This window comes from Rhinoraja longicauda, chromosome 6, assembly GCF_053455715.1.
Source record: "Rhinoraja longicauda isolate Sanriku21f chromosome 6, sRhiLon1.1, whole genome shotgun sequence".
NCBI classification, from domain to species: domain Eukaryota; kingdom Metazoa; phylum Chordata; class Chondrichthyes; order Rajiformes; family Arhynchobatidae; genus Rhinoraja; species Rhinoraja longicauda.
The window spans coordinates 55013273-55038414 of NC_135958.1; the positions used below are offsets into that span (position 1 = coordinate 55013273).

The 25142-nt window shown below is 42.9% G+C and overlaps 1 protein-coding gene across 1 annotated transcript in view; it reads right to left on the minus strand.

Annotated features, from left to right (window-relative positions):
• LOC144594737 (phosphoinositide 3-kinase regulatory subunit 6-like) overlaps positions 1-25142 on the minus strand; it is an 82154-nt gene that overhangs the window by 9722 nt on the left and 47290 nt on the right. The window contains exons 10-17 of the mRNA XM_078401579.1: positions 24131-24287; positions 20904-20990; positions 17539-17998; positions 16001-16103; positions 13415-13537; positions 9967-10077; positions 6799-6889; positions 4840-4910 (exon numbers count right to left, since the gene is read on the minus strand). Of these exons, the coding sequence (XP_078257705.1) occupies positions 4840-4910; positions 6799-6889; positions 9967-10077; positions 13415-13537; positions 16001-16103; positions 17539-17998; positions 20904-20990; positions 24131-24287 (1203 nt within the window). The remainder of the gene's footprint in view (positions 1-4839; positions 4911-6798; positions 6890-9966; positions 10078-13414; positions 13538-16000; positions 16104-17538; positions 17999-20903; positions 20991-24130; positions 24288-25142) is intronic.

Consider the following 25142-nt stretch of genomic DNA (forward strand, 5'->3'; position numbering starts at 1 on the left):
CGTCTCCTTTTCACCTCTAGCCGTTGTCACTTACTCACCTATCTGCCAATTAACTCCCCCCCCCCACTTACCTGTAGTGTGAAGAAGGGTTTCGACCCGAAACGTCGCCCATTCCTTCTCTCCTGAAATGCAGCCTGACCTGCTGAGTTACTCCAGCATTTTGTGAATAAATACCTGTATTGACTAATCACTTGCCAGGATTTACTCCAAACCCATCTCTCTTTCCCAGCTTTCTATCCTCTAATCCCATCAGTCAGAAGAAGGGTCCCGTCCCTAAATGCCATCTGTTTATTTTCTCCATAGATGCTGCCTGACCCACTGTGTTCCTCCAGTATTATGCTTTTTGAAAATGGTAGAATTGTGGTTGTAGAATCATGGAGTCATACAGCATTGAAAAAGGCCCTTCGGCCCAACCAGCCCATACTGACCAAGATGCCCCATCTACACGAATCCCATCCACTCGTGTTTGACCCATATCCCTCTGAACCTTTGGATTTATAAGCACAGGATGACTTTGGAACACCTTGGGCCACAAGGGGTGCTGTTTAACTGCAAGACTTGATGCCTTCTTGTGTCATTGTCACTTATCGAAACACAGGTGTTGGATGTTACAATAGAGGAGGCAATCTATTGATCATAGAATAAGGCCAACACCAGGGCTATACCGAGTCTGTGTGGCCACATCTAGTGATCTCTTTAAGAGTCCATGCGTGGTCTGGCATGATCACATGCTGGAAACAGGATCAGCATTGGAAATTAGCTAGTCCCGAGTTTTGGGAATGCGTGATAGATGACTGCAAACATATAGCACCACCAACCTTGCAGATATAACATAGAACAGAACACAAGATAGACACAAAATGCTGGAATAACTCAGCGGGTCAGGCAGCATCTCTGGAGAAAAGGAATAGGTGTTGTCCTGGGTCAGAACCCTTCTTCAGACCAGCACAGGATCAGGCCCTTCGGCCTACAATGACCACCCTGAACAGTACGCCAAGTTAATCTAATTTCCTCTTCTTGCACATGATCCATATCCCTCCGTTCCCTGTACATTCATGTGCCACAGATTAAAACCCTTTCAAACACCACCATCGTATCTGCCTCCACCACCACCCCTGGCATCATGTCCCATGCACCCATCACTCTCTGTATATAAAAAGTTCTCCCACTGTCTTCCTGCCTCCTAGTACATCCTATCTTTGTCCCGCCCCTCCCCTGACATCAGTCTGAAAAAGGGTCTTGACCCGAAACGTCACCCTTTCCTTCTCTCCTGAGAGGCTGCCTGACCCGCTGAGTTACTGCAGCATTTTGTGTCTACCTTCGATTTAAACCAGCATCTGCAGTTATTTTCCTAAAAACCTGCCCTGCTCATCTCCTTTAAACTTGGCCCCTCTTGCAAAGCTGTGCCCTAATGATGCAGAATAAGTGAGTGCATGCTGTATTCTGCATTGGACCATTCTGCAGCAACTTGTTGCCTGAAAACATGTGAGCGATGCAATTGGTAAAAATGTCCCATGGGTATGATATCACATATCCTTCTTCAGTATTCCCTCCCGCTAAAAAAAGGTTGTGATGGAAAAATCAGACATGAAAAATAATTGTGTTCATTTTGCTTGGTAAGGATGGAACTGCATCATCCAGGACCAGAGGGCAAAGCCACAGATTAAAAGGATGCACCTTTAGAATGGAGATGAGGAATTTCTTTAGCCAAAGGGTGGTGAATCTGTGGCATCAGGGCATCAAAGGTTATGGGGAGAAGGTAAGGAGAATGGTGTTGAGAGGGATAAATAGATCAGTCATGATCAAATGGCAGAGCTGACGATGGGTCCTATGGCCTAATTCTGCTTCAAGGTCATAACCTTATGAATTATTAGTAACCATCTATAATAATATTGTCTGACAAAGCAAGTTTATACACATCACATTTAATATAAGGAAAAGCCATCTCTTCTTTATGGTCAAAAGAGACAGGAGAGTAGTCATAAGGGGCTGAATGGTCGACTCTTACTCTTATTTATTATGTTCTTATTTATAAAGTCTTTGAGTCACACAGCACAGAAACAGGTCCCTCAGCCCAACTTGTCCATGCTGACCAATATGTCCCATCTAAGCTAGTCCAATTTGCCCACGTTTGGTCCATATCCATCTAAACCCTTCATATCTATATACCTCTCCAAGTGTCTTTTAAATGCTGTTATAGTCCCTGTCTCAACTACCTCGTTATATTCAAGAATATTACTAGTTTAAATATTGCTGATATACTTTAACCAAACATGAAACTGTTTGGTACCTCCAAGTGGAAACAACACTTGGAAAGAATATGAATTGAAAATATGGTTAGCACTTGTAGATTCAGTTCTTCCACTCATTCTGTATGAATATTTCCTTCTGGGTTTGGAACTGGGTGGTGGTGTGGGTGAGAGAGGAATTTAGAAATGCTGAAAGTTGTTGTAACAGGAAGCTGGCTTCAACTGTGCCTTATACGTGGGTGAGTTAAGCTATGTGCAAATCACCCCTTCAGGATGTGCGGTTTGGGAGTTTTATCAATGTTCACTTATCACTTGACTGCTGAGTTCAAACCCACACGTGTGAGTGTTGTAGACCAAGTAGAAAGATGACTAAGTAATATCACTATGTAGGTGTAGGTCCTCATCTCCATCAGCTTGGTGTTGTGATACACTGGTTAACCCCAGCATCTTCTGTTGTAGTTATACAGCACGGAAACAGGCCCTTTGCCCCAACTTTTCCATGCCGACCAAGTGCCTCACTGCCTCTACCACATCCTATGGTAGATTGTTCCATCTACTACCAGATCTGTGTGGAAAAACTAGCCCCTCAATCTCCTTTAAATGATCTTCTTCTCACCTTAAACTGATGCCTGCTAATATTAGAGTCCCCTACCCAGGGAAAATAAAACTGTGACCATTCACCTTATCTATAGCCTTCATGATGTTATAAATCTCAAGGTCACCACTCAGCCTCTTTCATTCCAGGGAAAACAAAGTATGCATAGTGGCAGAGTTGCTGCTTCACTGTACCAAAGACCTGGGTTCCATCCTGACTACAGGTGTTGTCTATGCAGAATTTGTATGTTCCCCCTGTGGCCACGTGGGTTTTCTTCAGGTGCTCTGGTTTCCTCCCACATTACAAAGACGCACAGGTTTCTAGATTAATTGGCCTCTGTAAATAGCTCCCTAGTGCGTAGGATGTGAAAAGTGAGATAACGTAGAACCAGTGTGAGCGGGTGATTGATGGTCGGTGTGGCCTCATGTGGCCGATGGGCTTGTTTCCACGCTGTATCTCTAAACCAAGTCCCAGCCTATCCTTAACACTCAAGCACTTTGCTCCAGGCTATCATCTTGTGAAACTTTTCTGAGGTCTCCTCTCCTTCAGCAAGGAAGGTCTGAAGCAGCCCCAAGGATGAGAGTAATGGCTTGTAGTTAAACAACGGATGGAGAGCATTTGTTGAGGGTGTACTTGAGGGAAAGGTGCAGCATTACACGAATATGATTGTCAGTACGAGTTGGACAGATGAATGCTTAGTTCAGAGATACAGCATGGAAACAGGCCCTTTGGCCCACCGAGTCCACGCCGACCATTGATCACCCGTTCACACTAGTTCTATGTTATCCCACTTTGGCAGGTAGTAATGTGCAGATGGGTAATGGTAAGAAAGGGGGACAAGTATTCCTGCAGGTGCATAGATGTGGGACAACAAATCTAAAAGGAAAGTGAGGTTTAGTGTAATTAGGATATCACCGTACTCACATTTCAAGATTTAATTGGGGCCACAGTTTAAGAATAAGGCCATTTAGAACGGAGATGAGGAAGAACTTTTTCAGTCAGAGAGTGGTGAAGGTGTGGAATTCTCTGCCTCAGAAGGCAGTGGAGGCCAGTTCGTTGGATGCTTTCAAGAGAGAGCTGGATAGAGCTCTTAAGGATAGCGGAGTGAGGGGGTATGGGGAGAAGGCAGGAACGGGGTACTGATTGAGAGTGATCAGCCATGATCGCATTGAATGGTGGTGCTGGCTCGAAGGGCTGAATGGCCTACTCCTGCACCTATTGTCTATTGTCTATAATTAGAGTCATGCAGCACGGAGGCAAGCCCTTCGGCCCAACTCGTCCATGCTGATTTGACTTTAATTTGAACTTATCTGCATTAAAATAGCTCATCGAGTTTTGTTTTTGACTGTAGCTGCACTAATTCTGGTCTTCTCTGCCTTTGCAACTTGCATCTCTCAAACCATCTTAAAATATGTAGGCAATCTACTATCAAACCAATGCAAACAATTCTTAAGACAGAGACACAAGGAACTGCAAATCTCGCAATCTTGAGGAAAACACAGTGCGGGAGGAACTCAGCGAGTCAGGCAGCATCTGCAGAGGGATTGATTGGATGATGTTTTGACTTGGGACTAATCTTCGGACTGAAGAGGCGCCGCAACCCAAAATATCATTTCCTCCACAGATATTGCTGAGTTCCTCCAGCACTTTGTGTTTTGCAAACAGTTATTTCCTCAAAATTATGCAATTCCATTATTTCACCAATGACATATCAGCATTCTTCATATATGATAGGATTAAATTTAGGATGTTAGATGCAGAAGTTGGTGCTGATTACATATCAACTCAGTTACATTGCTTTTATATCAGAAGCAGCACATACCATACAGCATGAATGTGAATGAACATTTACCATACGAGCCAAGGATGAAAATCTATCCTATAGTTTTCATCATAACTGCGTAAAACATCTTCATTTGGTAATTTTGGTTTACTTTGTAATTGGGACTACAGCTGATGCTAACATAGCGATAAAAATAATAATTTGGCTCTTACCTTTTTGTACGTAACCGCGATTTGTCCACCCACTCCTTCTGATGTTGCCTTCCTCCACACCAACGTGCCTCCTGCAAGGGGAGAATGGAACATTTCCCGTCATCACTGTACAAAACTGAATTGCCATCAAAAAGGTGACAACTGTAAAAGCGGGGGAGAAAGCTGGAAAAGAGAGGTTGGAACAGCTCAAATCCCAGCACCTAATAGATGGACACAGATGAGGAGGCTTTGAACGGCAGACAGGTGGACAAAGGCTTGAGATTAAAAGGAGACAATAAGGATGCCACATAAGGAGAGACGAGGTGTGAAATGTGAAGGCAGAGGGAGGGATGTAGGTGGAAGGTGGAGATCTCTGTGGGCAGTACAGTGGCACAGTGATGGAGTGCCTTCCTTCGATCGCCAGAGACCTGGGTTCGATCCTGACTACGGGTACTGCCTGTACGGAGTTTGTATGTTCTCCCTGTGATCGCGTGGGTTTTCTCTGGGTGCTTTGGTTTCCTCCCGCACTCCAAAGACGTGCAGGTTCGGAGATTAATTAGGTTCTGTAAATTATCCTCAGATTGTAGGGTAGAACTAGTGATTGTTGGTCGGTGTGGACTCGGTGGGCTGAAGGGCCTGTTTCCACACTGTATCTCGAAACTCAGAAAATGGCTCTGCTGAGAGCCAGCAGGGACCTGCTGGGCTGAATGGCTTCTGCCTGTATCCTAACATGCAAGTAATTGACCATGCAGCAGCCATTCAAGAACCATCCTTCATGTTTGCTTTCTACCAGTAGATGGCACCTGTCGTCAAGCATCATACATTAGGAGCCATGTAGCTTCATATTGGGTGAATAGCTTAAAAAAATCTCTAAATAAGGGTCTATGCTAATAACATTTTGGAAATAATCATTTTAAAGTTCATTCATAATCGCACTAGCTTTTACAATGAAGTTGATGCAACAAATAATGTAAATTTATCTCCTAGTGTTGTAACTTAAATTTAATTAACTTCTTACATTCCTACATTTCAGACAGGACATGTTTGAATGTTCAATAAATTTCAATTGCAAATTTAAAGTGAAAAAATTACACGTGAAACATTAACTTCACAGTGAAAGGACACAAAGTGCTGGAGTAACTCAGCAGGTCAGGTAGCATCTCTGGAGAACATGGATAGGTGATGTTTCAGGTCGAGACGCTTCTTCCCTCTGAAGAAGGGTCTCGACGGGCGATGGTGAATCTGCGGAATTCAGAGGGTGGTGAATTCGTGAAATTCGTTGCCACAGAAGGCTGTCAATTGATATTTGTAAGGCGGAGATTGATAGATTCTTGATTAGCACGGGTGTCAGGGGTTATGGGAAGCAGGAGAATGGAGTTGAGAGGGAAAGATAGATCAACCATGATTGAATTGCGGAGTAGATTTAAATGGCCAGAAGTTTTTTCACCCAGAGAGTTGTGAATCTGTGGAATTCTCTGCCACAGAAGGCAGTGGAGGCCAATTCACTGGATGTTTTCAAGAGAGAGAGTTAGATATAGCTCTTGGGGCTAACGGAATCAAGGGATATGGGGAGAAAGCAGGAATGGGGTACTGATTTTGGATGATCAGCCATGATCATATTGAATGGCGGTGCTGGCTCGAAGGGCCTACTGCTGCACCTATTTTCTATGTTTCTATGAATAGCCTACTTCTGCTCCTATAACTTATGAAGGTGTGAATATTCATGTTCTCACGAGATATTGCCTGACCTGCTGAGTTACTCCAGCACTTTGTGCCCATTTTTTTTGTAAACCAGCATCTGCAGTTCCTTGCTTCCACAACCTCACAATGAAAACTATTTGTAGATATTCCCAGTGTTTATTTCAATGCAACTGTTATTCATAAACGCAGAGCCTTGCTCAACCATTTGTTAATGTCAATACACTTTGATAATTGCACAGTGGCAGTCAAATATCCGATATTTTATGAAGAATAACTTGCCTTTGACAGACTTCTGTTCGGGAAACCCTACTTCAAGCTGTATTAGAAAAACATCATCCACAACTTCATCGGTTCCATTTGAAAAGGTAAGCTGTGGCACAGAACAAAATGTAAATTATTACAAATAAAATCTAACTGAGTTACTTCAGTTTGATTTTTGACTAACCAAATGACCTGAAATTAAATCTAGTATTAGTAAAGGAGCATATGAAACTACTGATTGTTGTCAAAGTCTGCATGGTTCATTCATATCCTTCAGGGAAGAAAATCTGGTAACCCTATATCATCTTGACTTTGTGGGTGTGCAGGCCTGTGGTTATACAGCACCCTCCATAATGTTTGGGGCAAAGACCCATCATTTATTTATTTGCCTCTGTACTCCACAATTTGGGATTTGTATTAGAAAAAAAATCACACGTGGTTAAAGTGCACATTGTCAGATTTTATTAAAGGCCATTTTTATACATTTTGGTTTCACCATGTAGAAATTACAGCTGTGTTTATACATAGCCCCCCCCATTTCAGGGCAGCATAATGTTTGGGGCACATGGCTTCACAGGTGTTTGTAATTGCTCAGGTGTGTGCAATTGCTTCCTGAATGCAGGTATAAGAGAGCTCTCAGCACCAAGTCTTTCCTCCAGTCTTTCCATCACCTTTGGAAACTTTTATTGCTGTTTATCAACATGAGGACCAATGTTGTGCCAATGAAAGTCAACAAAGCCATTATATATATAATTTATATCTTGAGAGTCAAGGAGAATTCATTTGAGAAGATCTGGAACAAATGGATTGTTTATTTGAGTCATGACACCCACTAGATAAATGCCTAGCTAGATATTGGAAGATTGGGTTATATAGAACTATATGGTATGTTTGTGCGAATATTGAAATATCTCCAGATAACCAATCTGGTACTTTTTAATTTTTTTAGTTGGTAAATGCACTTCACTGTCTTATTCTAATTTTTTTTTCTCTTATTTTTTTATTTTTATGTTGATGGTGTTGTACTGTTCTGTATATATCTCTGTGAAAAATCAATAAAAATTTAAGTGAAAAAATAACAAAGCCATTATGAGACTGAGAAACATCAGCCAAACCATAGGCTTCCCAAAATCAACTGTTTGGAACATCATTAAGAAGAAAGAGAGCACTGGCGAGCTTACTAATCGCAAAGGGACTGGCAGGCCAAGGAAGTCCTCCACAGCTGATGATAGAATTCTCTCTATAATAAAGAAAAATCCCCAAACACCTGTCCGACAGATCTGACAATGTGCACTTTAACTACATGCGATTTTTTTCTATTACAAATCTCAAATTGTGGATTGCAGAGACAAATAAATAAACGATGGGTCTTTGTCCCAAACATTATGGAGGGCACTGTCTAGTTTTCCGGAGAGGAGGAAGTCAGTGACGATGGACGCGAGGAGCAAGGGCCGGTAGGAGAGTAAACCGGGGTCGTGCCTTCCACGCCCGCAAAGTCGGCTGTGGGAGACAACTCCGGGGCAAAGGCTGAAGGAGGCCGGGTGAGGAATGAGACGATGGTTCGCTGGACGATCCAGAGGAAGGTGACGGCTGGAGGCCCTGCAGCAGCCTGGGGGTCGCCTGGATCGGGTGCTGCTCCAGAAAAACAATTGCGCAGACTAGTTATGGGGTTTTGGAAACGGCCCCATAACTTAGCAACTCTTGCATGCGGTCTCAGTGGACTATTTTGCGAATGGTATGGCAATGCGATTTTGCTTAGGTTCTGGCAATGCTTTACTGAACCATATGCAAAAAAAAAATTAATTTCCCTGCGCATTTGTATATGACAATAAAGCACCATTGACTTTTAATGACCTTCTTATATTGCTTTAGAAACCTAGCAGGGTCAATGCTGGCTTTGCTAATCATACCCACAAGTCACACATTCATCTCAAATGAACACTGAGGCTCATTGGTGCATTCAGACATGTAATTAGGAAGAATAGATAAATAGTTAATAGGAAGAATAATTAAATACAACATCTTTTTTTTTTACTGCTGCAAAATAATAATTTTATACTCTTATCAGACAACCTGTTCAGAAGACAATTGTATGTGGAGATGGTTGCCTGGAAGATGACGTCAATTTAATGTGAAGCTGTCCAGCCACAGAATTTAATCAGCAACTATTTAATAGTCTTGACTACAAGAGCAAAGGGTAACACCAACTGGAACAAAATGATTCTATATACAAACCTAAACAAACAACTGGAACAAACTGGTTCTATGTACAAACCTAAACTGCCTCGCTACTAAATAAGATCAACGCCTTTTGCACAAATAGAATGTTAATGAGATTGGAAATCTCTTTCAGCATCCGCTTCATAGTCATAAAATCATAGTCATACAGCACGAAGACAGGCCCTTCAGCCCTACTCGGCCATGCCGACTAAGACGCCCCATCTAAACTAATCCCATTTACCCCCATTTAGTTTAATTTAGTTTAGTTTATTGTCACGTGCAGGGAGGTACAGTAAAAAGCTTATTGTTGCATGCTATCCGTCAGCGGATATCCAGTCACTATATATGATTACAATTGAGCCGTCCACAGTGTACAGATACAGGATAAAGGCAACAGCGTTTATTGCAAGATCCAATAAAGTCTGATTAAAGATGGTCTGAGGGTCTCCAATGAGGTAGATGGTAGGTCAGGACCGCTCTCTAGTTGGTGGTAGGAAGGTTCAGTTGCCTGATAACAGCTGGGAAGAAACTGTCCCTGAATCTAGCGGTGTGCGTTTTCTCACTTCTGTCCCTCATGCCTGATGGGAGAGAGGACAAGAGGCAGTGACCGGGGCTGAGACTGGACCTTGATTATGATCATATAATGGATTTGATAGTCCGAGGGCCCACATCCCTCTAAATCCTTTCCTATCCGCGTACCTGTCCAGGTATTTTTTTAAAATGCTGTTGTAATACCTGCCTCCACTACCTACTCTGGCTATTTGTTCCATGTACCCACCATCCTCTGTGTGAAAAGGTTGTCCCACAGGTTCCTATTAAATCTTTCCCCTCTCACGTTAAACATGTGTCCTCTGGCTTTGGATTCCCCTACCCAGGGTAAAAGACATTAATTGACGGAAATGCAATTGTGCTATTAGGTAAATCGTTAACATATACGTCAGTTGAAATTGCAATAGAAGTACGTACCTTTACACTGTAGATTTGAAAGTAAACAGGTTGACATCCCATACGCACATAGTATGATGTGACATCCACAATGTATGGATCTGCACCACACTGCTGCCCAGCTATTGTTGACTGTGGGGAAAAAAAAAACATTGCTAGTTTAAGAAATACTAGACCAAGTGGACCCGTTGGGCCCAAACCTCTCCTGCATTGGTGCAGCACCCTCTCCTACCCCCCTCCCCTCCCCTCCCCCCTTCTCCCTCCCCCCTTCTCCTTCCCCCTCTCCATCCCCTCAACCCCCTGATCCACCCTCCTCCCCCCCCTCCCTCCCTCCCCCCCACCTCCCTCCCGCCCTAGGAGATAGATGAAAATTTTAAAATGTGAATAACTTTTAAAATATAACACCGATTTCAATAAAACTACTTGCTTTACCATTAAAGCGATGATGGTGAGTAAGGTGGGCCTAAAATTGTCACGCTATCGTGTACCGTTTTGGCTGTAGTTCGATCACAAATAAACAAACAAATGAGAGTTTTAGTATATAGATAAAACTGATTATGTTTTACTTTTATTTATTTACTTATTTTTGTTTACACAATTGCCGATTACCTCACAGGATGGCTGATGCATAATGAATGAGAGAATCCTGAACCATCTGACATGTTGTAGATATGTATGGGCCTGCGCCTTGGAAGAATGTAGAGATTTTGCTGTCAAATTGTGCATTTGTATTTGTGATATGATATATTGTGAACACATCAGCTGCAAAGGGGTGTCCAGGGAGGGTGGGTGAGGGTTATTTTTGTTGTTATATATAAAGAACAAAACGGAGGGGAATGTAATGCATTACGTTTTTTCGTATTGTATCTTTCCTTCAATAAAAATAAATATTGAAAAAAAACCTGATTCTTAGGTTCTGACCCAAAACGTCACCTATTATTTTTCTCCAGAGATGCTGCCTTCCCTGCTGAGTTACTCCAGCATGTTGTGGCTCTCTTCAGTATAAACTAACCGCAGTTGCTTCCTACATACTTAATATTTTACATTTGTTTGCCTTAATGCTTGGAAATAAAGAGAAAATCACAAAATATACTTAACTAATTAATTATAAGGATTTAGAGCTATTTGTGTGTTGCAGATTAACTTGTTTATCCATTAATTGTATTATATAATTGGCTTCCTTTTATACTATAGTTTAACTGTTAATTGCATGGAGACATAAAGCTCCACTTTGTATACTAAAATAAACAACTTGGCAAGGAGCATTTGCAGTTAATTTGTGCCAAATTTGTGGCTGCAATTAACATTGAAATTCAAACTAACTATTACTTCATCGCCACCTTAAAACAATTCCTAACAATGCTGGAGGAAGGAAATGCAGATGCTGGTTTACACCGAAGATAGAAACAAAAATGTTGGTGTAACAGCAGGACAGGCAGCATCTCTAGATACTTAATTGAAGGATCTTGACCTGAAACGTCACCCATTTCCTTCTGTCTGGAGATGCTGCCACCATCTCTGAGCCCTCTTGATCCTGACGATGATGATCCTGAGCATCGCTGAGTTACTCCAGCATTCTGTGTCTATCCTAACAATGCTGCTTTGACTTGGGGCAGCATGGTGGTGCAACGGTAGAGTTGCTGCCTTACAGACCCAGAGACCCGTGTTCAATCCTGACTATGGGTGATGTATGTATGGAGTTTGTATGTTCTCCCTGTGACCACGTGGGTTTTCTCCAGGATCTCCAGTTTCCTCCAACATTCCAAAGATGTACAAGTTTGTAGGCTAATTGGCTTGGTAAAACTGTAAATTGTTCCTCGTGGGGGGTAGTGTTAATGTGCGGGTATCATTGGTCAGCGCGAGCTCGGTGGGCCGAAGGGCCTGTTTCCGCGCTGTATCTCTAAACTAAGCTAAGACTGTTACATCAAGCGCATTATATTGAATGATCTATAACTAAATGCAGCTAGGAATACAAAATAAGAGAATGTGTGTGGTAGTTGAGAAGTATTGTTGATAATTTATACATTAGGTATTCACAGTGTTTTTTTGGTAGAGAAAAAGATGACGGAGTGCATGATTAATAGATGTACGTGTCACATGGCCAGAAAACAAAATAAGTCCAGACCGATTTATTAGATTCTTTAGAGGTGCAGGCATATAATATTGACCCCCCCAAAATACTGGGAACTAATGTTAAAATCCTGTGTTTTATTTTACTTTATTTTATTTAACAAACTTAGCAGTCCCATATTTTAAGAGGGATAATGTCTTAGAATAGTGGCTCAAAAAAATTGCTAGCATGTCAGCTTTTGTTCTACAGATTATTCAGAGCCCTTGAAATTTCCCACATTTCAGGCTATGATTTTCTTTCAAGTTAAGGTTTAGTTTATCAGATTAGAAATGCAGTTCAAAAAGCATTTGGATATTACATGTAGAAGGTTATTTTTTTGTACAATCGCCATACTTTCATATGAGATCATCCTTATAATGCCTACTTTTACCTCAATCTAACTCCAAAGCAATATCCTTGATTTAATATTATGAATTATATGAATAAAACTATTTTATAAGCCTTTATTCTGAAGCTACGCTTCGACTGCACTCCTCCCTGACTCTGCATAATTTTAGAATATTTTCTCATTTTGCATCCTTCTGAATTTCTTCTCTGGAAGACAACATTTAGTTTGCATGTGAAATGTGAATTAAAATAATTAATTTTTCAGTTCCAATCTCTGACACACCAACCAAGTGAACACTGAGTGTTGGCATAACATATCATTGATTGAATTGAAAGATTCAGCATGGAAACAGGCCCTTAATGTTCTCCAGTGTTGTGGGATAATACACATTGCAATGAGATCCCATGCTGATCATCGATCACCCATTCACACTAGTTATCCCACTTTCTCATCCACTCCCGACACACTAGGGGCAATTTACAGAGACCAATTAACCAACAAACCCACACGTCTTTAGGATGTGGAAGGGAACCTGAGCACCCGGATGAAACACACACGGTCCCCGGGAGAATGTGCAAACTCCACGCAGACAGCACCCAAGGTCAGGATTGAACCCGGGTCTCTGGTGCTGAAAGGCAGCAGCTCTACAATTGGCTTCAGTGCTCTGTTGATTTCTGTATTGCCAAATGGATTTTGCAGTCATCACACCTTCTTAATTACGCCAGCCCCCAAATCATGAACAGATACCAAACATAATAACAAACCTTCATCTTAATTTATCAAAAGCTGTGTACATATACCATTTTTTAAAATGCAAAGATTTATATGGCCGTGATCAGGGTTATCGATTCATAAAGCCATTGACTTACTCTTTAATCAACTAGTCACACAATAAATAACTTACACCAACCTGGATCAGAAGGAAAATGTTTTTTTCATAAATAGGTAGTCTACTAAACTCAGTCCATTGTTGGAAGGTGTAACAGGCTTGCAATGCAAACTCTTCTTACCATTTTAGCCAGTTCAGGTATCATCTTGCGTAGACTGTTGATGTTGCTGTCATACCAGGGATCTATACTGCCCAAGTACCTCGACAGCTCACAAGAAAGGTCACTGTGTAGTAAATGATTGACCTAAAATGAAGCATAAATGTTGTCACCATTTCATTAATAACAAGTGTCGATAATACAAGCAAATTATCAGCATGACATCTGCAATAATTGCAAATTACAACCTGCGAGTTGCTAATTGCGACATAGTCCATATTAACTATTTCGAGTCCACAGCAGTATTTCCTCCATACTATAGTACTGGTCCACGGCCACCACTGATTGTCCAGGCACCCTTGGTTCCAGAGCCTTTCTGGATTCACTGCTTTGCCTGACCAACAGAGGTCGCAGCCCCCGAGCCCCATGGAATTCCTTCTTCAAACCTGGTGAGTTCTTGTATTTCTAAGAACAATGATAATACTGGCACGGTCAAATACAGAACTGTTCATGTTCTCTACCGCAAGGGATAAAACTAACTCGTAGCAATGTGAGCACAGATCCAAGTGCCAGGTTGAAGATGAAAATCCAGACATTCTGCTAGCAGTACTCCAAACCACCAGCGGGTGAGCTATTGAGCTCCTTGCATAGAAAACCTTTACCCAATATGCAAACATCAACTGTCTATGTCCTACATTCGCTGTTAAAACCCTATGAAATAATGAAGCCTTGTTGAAGCCTTGTTCCAGAACCAGGGGCCACAGTTTAAGAATAAGGGGTAGGCCATTTAGAACGGAGATGAGGAAAAACTTTTTCAGTCAGAGAGTTGTGACTGCCATTCAATGTGATCATGGCTGATCATTCTCAATCAGTACCCCGTTCCTGCTTTCTCCCCATACCCCCTGACTCCGCTATCCTTAAGAGCTCTATCTAGCTCTCTCTTGAATGTATTCAGAGAATTGGCCTCCACTGCCTTCTGAGGCAGAGAATTCCACAGATTCACAACTCTCTGACTAAAAAAGTTTTTCCTCATCTGTTCTAAATGGGTGTGAATATATGTGAGTGTGTGCACGTGTGAGTGCACCGTATGTGTGCATGTATATATAAACACATTATGATTTCAATGAAAATGCAGGTGGTCCATTTAGTACCAGCTTATCCACTTGTCTTGCCACCTACAGGGTGCAATGAACATTATTGTTGCCAGACAAGAGCTGATGCTAAAGTTAAATTAGCTAAAAGGAAACAGAAGCCACAAACATTGGCAGATCTTTGTGCGGCTGTTTGGTATGAGGTTAGTTTCTGGTTTTGCTGATTGTAAGAACACTTCGGTATGAATGGCTGGCAGATATGAGATGGCAGGCAATAGCTGATGTATCGATATAATGGAAATGGATCGATTGTAATCATGTATTGTCTTTCTGCTGACTGGTTAGCACACAACAAAAGCTTTTCACTGTACCTCGGTACACGTGACAATAAACTAAACTGAACTAAAATAAAATAAAATTAACTAAAAGGAAACAAATGTGACAGAGCCCGCCTGAGGTTTGTGGGAATGATTTCTCAGAGGTTGGTGACCAATGATCACAATATCAAGCCAATAATGGGGTGTTAAATGTTGGACAGCACTATGCATTCACCCTACAAATTAGCACAGTCTCGAAGGACTTGAAAAGACTTGCGTGGTGAATGGAGCCCAGACATACCTTGAAGGACCTTTTTCCCCAGGGTCGAAACACTAGAGGGTACAGCTATAAGATGAGAGGGGGAAAATTTAATGGAGATGTGCGGGACAAGTTATTTTTTACAGAGAGAGTGGTGGTGGGGGAAGGAACACATTGCCAGGGGTGGTGGTGGGGACCTGGAACATTGCCAGGGGTGGTGGTGGGGGCCTGAAACACATTGCCAGGGGTGGTGGTGGGGGCAGATACGATAGTGTTGTTTAAGAGGCTTTTAGATAGGCACACGGAAGGGCAAGGAATAGAGGGATATGGATTAGGTACAGGCAGATGAGATCGGTTTAACTTGGTATCATGGTCAGCACCAACATTGTGGGCCGAAAGGTCCGTTCCTGTGCTGTACTGTTCAATAAATAGGCACCAATGCAGGAATGACTCAGCAGGTCAGGGATGTGGGAGGAAACCGGAGCACCCGAGGAACACAGGTGGTCACAGAGAGAGCATGTAAACTCCACACGGACAGCACCGAATAGAGTCAGGATCGAACCTGGGTCTGTGGTGCTGTGAGGCGGCAGCTCTACCAGCTGTGCCAATATGCCGTTACTGAATCCGAGTCCTAGAACCCCCCCGCCGGCCGCCATTCACCAAATGGCTGCAGTGGTTCAAGAAGGCTGCTCACATTCACCTGATCTAGGGCAATGAGAGATGAGTAATAAATGATGGCTTGGCCAGTAATACAGCAAATATTAAACAACGAACAAATGAATAAAAATTAACGATGTCTGCCGGCTAGTTTGCCGAGAGTGATTCACGTGACGTGTGCATGCAGTTAGCAAGAACCAATCATATCTAATGAATGACAAATAGAATTATTACTGCTACAACTTCTATTTCAGCAAGTAATAATTGAGAGACTGCAGAAACACACCTGGGCAGTAGATACAGGACTCTGATTCTCATTTGTTACAGGGATGTGGTAGAGCAGCAGGTTTAGTTTTGCAGTTAGAATACATCTTCTTGCTTCTCTTTTCCTAAGTAAAGCCAAGTAAAATAAAATCTGTTAATTTCGCAGCATTGGTATTGAATCTACTTGATTGCAGTGAGTCCACTCACAGCACCAGAGACCCAGGTTTGATTCTGACCTGTGTGGAGTTTACATGTTCTCCCTGTGACAGTGTGGGTTTCTTCCGGGTGCTCCAGTTTCTTCCCGCATCCCAAAGAAATGCAGGTTTCATTGGCCTTTAAAAATGTCCCCTAGTTTGGAGCGAGCGGATGAGAAAGTGAGATAACATAGAACTGGTGTGAACAGGTGATCAATGGTCTCTGTAAATTGCCCCTAGTATGTGGGGAGTGGATGGGATAACATAGAACTGGTGTGAATGGGTCAGCATCGACATGGTGGACCGAAGGGCCTATTTCCATGCAGTATCTTTCAATCAATCTCTCTATCCTGGACCTTTTTTTGCTTTGTGACCATAAATTTGTATCATAAAATGCTGGTACATTTATGAAGGGAATTAATCGAAAGGGAAGGGCATTAATGGAATGAAGGAATGCGGGATTCCTCTAGGAAAGAGTCAGATGTCAAAAGTGTTTAATTGTCATATGTTCGGACAGCAGAACAATGCCATTCCTACTTGCGTCAGGTTAACAATACGCAATACACATGGATAATATATAATCAAAACTATTTGATAAATTGAGTGCACCGCTGAAGTAAATGATCAGCCATGATCTTACTGAACAAACTGCGAGGGACTAAATGCCTACTCTTGGGACTATATGTTGCAAGAGTAGCCATCTTATGTTTCCATGCATTGTTTTTTAAAAAGTCAAAATTAATCAAAACTTTTACTCCCGACGACCATCCTATGACCGCTTATGGAACATGGACATCTGTAATCCAGCAGAACCTATTGCTTCATGTTAAGCAAGGAAGGAAAGGTTTAGGAAAATGTTGCTTTCTGAAAGGAGGAGACCAGTAACAATTTAACTTCATTACTAAATGGTTACTACCTCTTCTAATATAAAGATTAGAGAGCAAACATATAATCTGCTACCCAACTGTTTGGAAATCCAGATGGTTCTACATCTGGTTTATTAAGTAAACCAGTCCGAAGAAAGGTCCCAGCCCAAAAGTGTTACCTATCCATGTTCTCCAGAGATGAACCTGCTGAGTTACTCCTGCCTGACCTCTGAGTTACTCCAGCACTTTGTATCTTATCAGGCAATGTCCCTTCCTTCCCACTCACCTGGACCCCAGTTCCTACTGGGGTTTCTTTCATGCTCCAGGGCCCCTGTACCCATATTCCCTTCATGCTCACTTGGGCCCTGGTTCCTGCGCTCTCTTCCGCTCAATGCGATCCCGACTCCTACACTCCCTTCCAGACCCTGGAAGGTCATCGAGACCCTGATTCCCCACTTGCAACTTTGTTTTGCAAACTGTGGTTGTTTTTCAATAAATACCTCAAGGAATGAAAAGCCTTTGCTAATCTTCCCAAAATGCAGTCATTTCCAATGACTACGACCCGGGCAGTGTTTGGCTTTAGTTGTTTGATGCTGAATGACATGGTATTGCAACCAAACCTCCGATGAAGATTCATATCATTGCTTGTGGCAGTACCGTCATAGAGTTCAGGAAGAAACAGTGTATTTTCTAAGTCTTGGTTTCTTTTCTTCACACCACCTTTTCTGGAAAGCTTGGCCTGGTTTCCTTCACTGGACCTTGAAGGTGATGGGTCATTCCCAACAGCTGGATCACCACAGTCTCTAACTATCCCACTGTCCGTTGATAGGACGGACAGTCTCGTTTGTTCAATGTTGTGACCGTCCGTTGACGCACTCATCTCAGAAGTGTCTGAGTCACTGTTAATGAAATCCTGGTAGGAGTCAAGTTGATTTCTAACAAAATGCACCAATTCCTTCCCTGCAAGAAGCAAACCAACAGTGTTAGCAAGAGACAAGACACTCAAAATGTACATGTTTACTGCATAACTTACATATTTCACCAACTTTAAACTCGGGCAGCACTGTGGTAGAGCTGTTGTTTTACAGTGCCAGAGACCTGGGTTTGATCCTGACTACGGGCACTGTCTGTACGGAGTTAAGCAGGTTCTCCCTGTGACCTGCGTGGGGTTTCTCCGGTTCCTCTGGTTTGCTCCCACACTCCAAAGACATACAGGTTTGTAGGTCCATTGGCTTCAGTAAAATTGTAAATTGTCCCTAGTATATAGGATAGTGCTAGTGTATGGGGAGATTACTGGTTGGCGTGGACTCAATGTGCTGAAGGGGCTTGTTTCTGCGCTGGATCTCAAAAAAAGGCTAAAATAAAAGTGCCTGAGATCCGGGTTTGATCCCAACCTTGGGTGATGTCTTTGCAACATCTCCAAGTTTGCAGATGACACAAAGCTGGGTGGCAGTGTGAGCTGCGAGGAGGATGCTATGAGGCTGCAGGGTGACTTGGGTGTGTGGGCAGATGCATGGCAGATGCAGTGTAATGTGGATAAATGTGAGGTTATCCACTTTGGTGGCAAGAACAGGAAGGCAGATTATCATCTGAATGGTGTCAGATTAGGAAAAGGGGAGGTGCAACGAGACCTGGGTGTCCTTGTACATCAGTCACTGAAAGTAAGCATGCAGGCACAGCAGGCAGTGATGAAAGCTAATGCCTTCATTGCAATAGGATTTGAGTTTGGGAGCAAGGAAGTCCTAGTGAGACACACCCAGTATTGTGTGCAGTTTTGGTCTCCTAATTTGAGCAAGGACATTCTTGTTATTGAGGGAGTGCAGCGTAGGTTCACCAGGTAAATTCCCGGGGTGATGGGACTGATGCACGATGAATGGGTCGACTGGGCCTGTATTCACTGGAGTTTAAAAGTATGAGAGGGGATTCTTATAGAAACATCTAAAATTCTCAAGGGATTGGACAGGGTTGATGCAGGAAAAATGTTCCCGGTGTTGGGGGGAGTCCAGAACCAGGGGTCACAGTTTAAGAATAAGGGGTAGGCCATTTAGGACTGAGATGAGGAAAAACATTTTCACCCAGAGACTTGTGAATCTGTGGAATTCTCTGCCACAGAAGGCAATGGAGGCCAATTCACCGGATGTTTTCAAGAGAGAGTTTAATTTAGTTTTTTGAGCTAACGGAATCAAGGGATATGGGGGAAAAAGCAGGAATGGGGTACTGATATTGGATGATCAGCCATGATCATATTGAATGGCGATGCTGGCCCGAAGGGCCGAATGGCCTAATCCTGCACCTATCTTCTATTTTTTTATGTTTCTATGTGGAGTTTGCACGTTCTCCATGTGCCAGCATTGGTTTCCTCCCGGTGCTCCTGTTTTGTCCCATATCCCGAAGAAGTGTGTTTTTTTTTAGGTTAATTGGCCTCTGTAAATTGGCCCCTAATGTGCAGGGCGTGGATCTTAAAGTGGGATAACATAGAACTATCGTTAATGAGTGATTGATAGAGTGGACTCGGTGGGCCAAAGAGCCTGCTTCCATGCTGCATCTTTTATTCAAAAATAAATTACTAGCAAGGAATGACTTTATCTTGTATGTCAGCTGGCACATCAAGTACAGATCACTTCAAGTAAGAGCATCAAATGTAATTCTCACTAATTAATTTCTGTGACTTCTGGAGATAGAACATCTGAGATAATTATAGTGAGAATAACAGCAGCCAATCTTCCAAATCTTCCAGAGAGTGGTGAGTGCCTGGAACAGTGCGTTCCGGTGGAGGCAGATATGATAGTGGTGTTTAGGGCTTTAGGTAGTACTAGACCAAGTGGGCCCATTGGGCCCAAACTTCTCCTGCATTGGTGCAGCACCCTCTCCTCCCCCACCAACCCCCATCCCCCCCTCCCTTCCCCCTCAATCCCCCATTATCCTCCCTCCTCCACCCCCCACCCCTCTCTCCCCCATCCCTCCCTAGGAGATAGATTTAAACATAAAAATGTGAATAACTTTAACATATAACACCGATTTCAATGAAACTTGTTCCATTAGCACCAAAGGGACGACGGTGAGTAAGGTGGGCCTAAAATTGTCACGCTATCGTGTACCATTTTGGCTGTAGTTCAGGAACAAACAAACAAGAGTTTTAGTATATAGATGAATGATAGGGCTTTTAGATAGGCACATGGAGATGTAGGGAATGGATATGCAGGGATGTGGATCATGTGCAGGCAAGTGAGATGAGTCTAGGCTGGCACTGACACAATGGGCCAAAGGGTCTGTTCCTTTGTTGTACTATTCTATACTCTAAAGGGTCTACAATGGTGCTGGGGGAATTGCAAGTTTGTTGACTGGTGATCGATGATCAGTAGTCAGGGGAAGAGTTTGTAAACAATGCAGAAGACCTTCCTGTGGATAGGTAGGTCCTAGTTTAGAAGGACCTCATTTAAATCGAGCAACTGCAGAACAGATGTGCTATGAAATTCTGGTCAGGCTACAAGTCATCAATAATTATTGATAGACACAAAATGCTGGATTAACTCAACGGGTCAGGCAGCATCTCTGGAGAAAAAGGATGTGTGACATTTCAGGCCAGAACCCTTCTTTAGACTGAAAGTAGAGGCTGGGGGGGGGGGGGGGGGGGGGGGGGGCTGGTATGGGGGCTGGGGGCGAGGGGGCAGGGGAAACCAGAGGAACTGTGTGGACTTGGTGGGCCAAAGGGGCTATTTCCATGATGCATCTCTAAACTGAACCAAAGCATTGGTGCATTTGGAAGTGGCTCACATTCTTTTTGATTATAGGACAAAATCATTTTTTTAACCTTTAAATATACGGCCCATGAAGACATTTTGATATCAAACCAAAATATACTTACAAAGGAGGTCGTCATCTTTCCACATTAAAAAACTGATATCTGGATTTGGCAGTGGAATGTTCTGGAGGCCTTCACTTGAAGGAGTCACTAGAAGAAAACTCAGTACTCAATGTTCTAACAAAACCATTTTCAAACCTTTTGTGATTTTGCATAGTTAATTGTGCTGTCAAATTACATTATATAAAATTCTCCCAAGATGTGATGATTGTAGAAATTTAACACAGTGGAATTAAATGGACACACCTTCTTTTAATCCATGGGCAAGATGCATTCATAATTGGGACATATAACCATACACCAGGCCCTTCATCCATGCTGAACATGATGCCCAAGATAAACAAATAAATCTCATCTGCTTGCACATGATCCATATCCCTCCATCTCCAGCATCTCCATGTATCTAGCCAAAAGCCTCTTTAATGCCATTATTGTAACTGGCTCCAAGACCACCCTTGACAGTACGTTCCAGGCACCCAACACTCTCTGTGTAAAAAGCCTGCCCTGCACATCCCCTTTAAACTTTGCCCCTCTCACCATAAAGCTATGCCCTCTAGTCCTTGACATTTTCACCCAAAGTTCTGACTGTTTACTTCATCTCAGCCTCTCGTAGTTATTCCCTTGATCATGCATCTATCTGCACAGTGTGGATGGTGGATTCTAATCATGTATTATAGACAATAGGTGCAGGGGTAGGCCATTTAGCCCTTCGAGCCAGCACCACCATTCAATGTGATCATGGCTGATCATTCTCAATCAGTACCCTGTTCCTGCCTTCTCCCCATACCCCCTGACTCCGCTATCCTTAAGAGCTCTATCTAGCTCTCTCTTGAATGCATAACTGTAATTCTTTTTTGTGCACAATCCGCAGGCATTGCCACTTTCATTTCACTGCACATCGTGTATGTGTATGTGACAAATAAACGAAACTTGAACTTGAAACTTGAACTTGAACTGGCCTCCATTCCCTTCTGAGGCAGAGAATTCCACAGATTTACAACTCTCTGACTGAAAATGTTTTTCCTCATCTCTGTTCTAAATGGCCTACCCCTTACCTCTTAAGCTGTGGCCCCTGGTTCTGGACTCCCCCAACATTGGGAACATGTTTCCTGCCTCTAACGTGTCCAACCCCTTAATAATCTTATATGTTTCGATAAGATCCCCTCTCATCCTTCTAAATTCCAGTGTATACAAGCCTAGTCACTCCAGTCTTTCAACATATGACTGTCCCGCCATTCCAGGAATTAATCTAGTAAACCCACGTTGCATGCCCTCAATAGCAAGAATATCCTTCCTCAAATTTGGAGACCAAAACTGCACACAGTAGTCCAGGTGCGGTCTCACTAGGGCCCTGTACAACTGCAGAAGGACCTCTTTGCTCCGATACTCAACTCCTCTTGTTATGAAGGCCAACATTCCATTGGCTTTCTTCACTGACTGGTTAGCACCCAACAAAAGCTCTTGACTGTACCTTGGTACACATAACAAGAAATTAAGCTAAATTTTATATACTCCCCCTCAACCTCCGACGTTCCAAAGGAAACAATCTAAGTTTATCAATCTCCCCTTATAGCTAAATACCCTCTAATCTGGGTAGCATTTGGGTAAACCCCTTCTGCATCTTCACCGTGCCAAAGTCTCTGAATCCTACCAATTGTAGAATTTGCAGATGGATCTCGATCCAAAACATCACCCATCCATGTTCTCCAGAGATGCTGCCTGACCCGCAGAGTTACACCATCACTTTGTGTCCTCTGGTAATTTATTTTCCATACTGGGAAAAAGGTTCTGACTATCTACCCTACCTATACCTGTATTAGTTATATATACGTCTTTCAGGTCTCTCCACAACCTATGGCATTCCAGAGATACAAATTCAAGTCCGTACAACCTCTCCCTGTTGCTAATACCCTCTAATTCTGGTAAACCTCATCTACACCCTTTCCAAAGCCTCAGCATCCCTCCTGTAATGGTGTGACCAAAACTGCGCGCAAAACTCCAAGTGCGGCCTAACCAAAGTCCTATCGAACTGTAACATGACTTCCTGCCTCTTTATACTCAATGCCTAACCTATGAAGGCAAGCATACCATGTGCCTTCTTTACCATTCTATCTACTTGTGTGGCCACTTTCAGTGAGCTATAGACCTTCACCCCACCATCCCTCTCCACATCAATGCTAGAATGCTCAGTATTTAATGCTCATCCCTAATTGCCCCATAAGCCATTTCAAAGGGCAATTGGTCGCCAACCAGAGTGCTATGAGTGTAAACACACTTTTGGACTAGAACAAGGAAGGATGACAGATAGACATAAAGTGCTGGAGTAACTCTGCAGGTCAGTCAGCGTCTCGGGAGAAAATGGATACTTGATGTTTCGTGTCGGAATCCTTCTTTAGATCGATTGTCGTGGGGAGGGATTGGATGCAAGAACAGACCAGTACAGATCAGGGCCGACAACAGTTGACCTCAGGCAGGGTGGTTCTGACAGAATGTTTGTTGGCTGGGGACGGTGTGATCCCAAGAAGGATAGATCGTTGTGAACTGTGGAACTAGTTAACCGACTTAATGGAGGAAGGGGGAGGGGGTGGGGGAAAGGGGAGTGTTTGTATAAGTCACCTAAAATTAGAGAAATCAACGTTCATAGTGCTGAGTTGTAAGCTGCCCAAGCAAAATAAGAGGTGCTGCTCCTCCAATTTGCGTGTGGCCTCACTCTGTCAATGGAGGAGGCCCAGGACAAAAAGGTCAGTATGGGAACGGAAAGAGGAGTTCCAAGCGGGAGATCCAGTAAGTATGACAGATCTTATTCCCCGTACAACATAGGGGAGCTGGCTGAGTTTTCACGCCACTTTGGACACAGTCTGTCACGGCTTTTGAAATAAGACTTTTATGCTAGATTATTTTGACGAACTGAATTTAAATGGCCCAGCTACCAAAGAAGGTGTTGGCCTGATGTCTTTGAAACATTATTCATGCTAATGCGAGCATGCACGTTATCATTGAACATTTATGAATCGTAACCTTCGTGTAACATAGAAAACATAGAAACATAGGAAAATAGGTGCAGGAGTAGGCCATCCGGCCCTTCGAGCCAGAGTGAGGCCACACGCAAATTGGCTGATCATCTAAAATCAGGACCCCCGGTATCCCTTGATTCCTTTGGCCCTCAGAACTAAATCTAACTCTCCCTTGAAAACATCCAGTGAACAGAATAACCATCGGTCCGAACCTACCTTGTTGTACCGAGCTAGTTATTATGTTGTAGAGTTCTTGCAACTTGCTACTGTGCTTCCTGTGGGCTAAAGTAATGTCCTCTGAAGAATGATATGATTGTTCAGTGATAGCAACCACTTCCTGGAAATAGTGCTCGATCACATTGTAGGGTTTCTTCTGTGAAGCAATACTAGCAGTAATTAGTAATATATCCTCTTTACATTACAACAACCTTCCAAGTGCAGCATTCGAAAAATAAACTGGCGCAATAAGCTTGAGTGAAGTCGTAAGGATTTAAGTCCCGTTTTAATGAATAGTGCAGGCAAAAGTCATCAATCGACAATAGACAATAGGTGCAGGAGGAGGCTATTCGGCCCTTCGAGCCCGCACCAGCATCTTGCTACTCCTTCTTACTGTGAATCAATCAATGCCCACAAAGTGGGGAAAGTAACTCAGAATTCTTGCACACCACTCGAGGTGTGAACATCGATGATGAACAAAGAGGTTTGTGACCCTCTCAAAAAACCCCACACCATTACCTGACAATTTAGTTATGGCGTGGTTCATGCGATTTAACTGTGACGCAGCATCTTAGTTTAGTTTAGATCATCATAAGATCATAAGAGATAGGAGTACCATTAGGCCATTCGGCCCATCAAGTCCACTCCGCCATTCAATCATGGGTGATTTATCTCTCCCTCCTAACCCCATTTTCCTGCCTTCTCCTCATGACCTCTAACACCAATACTAATCATCTATCCATCCATCCATCCATCCATCCATCCATCCATCCATCCATCCATCCATCCATCCATCCATCCATCCATCCATCCATCCATCCATCCATCCATCTATCTATCTATCTATCTATCTATCTATCTATCTATCTATCTATCTATCTATCTATCTATCTATCTATCTATCTCTGCCTTAAATATATCCGCTGACTGCCTCCACAGCCTTCTGTGGCAAAGAATCCCACAGATTCCACAGATTCAGTTTAGCTTAGTTTAGAGATACAGCGTGGAAACA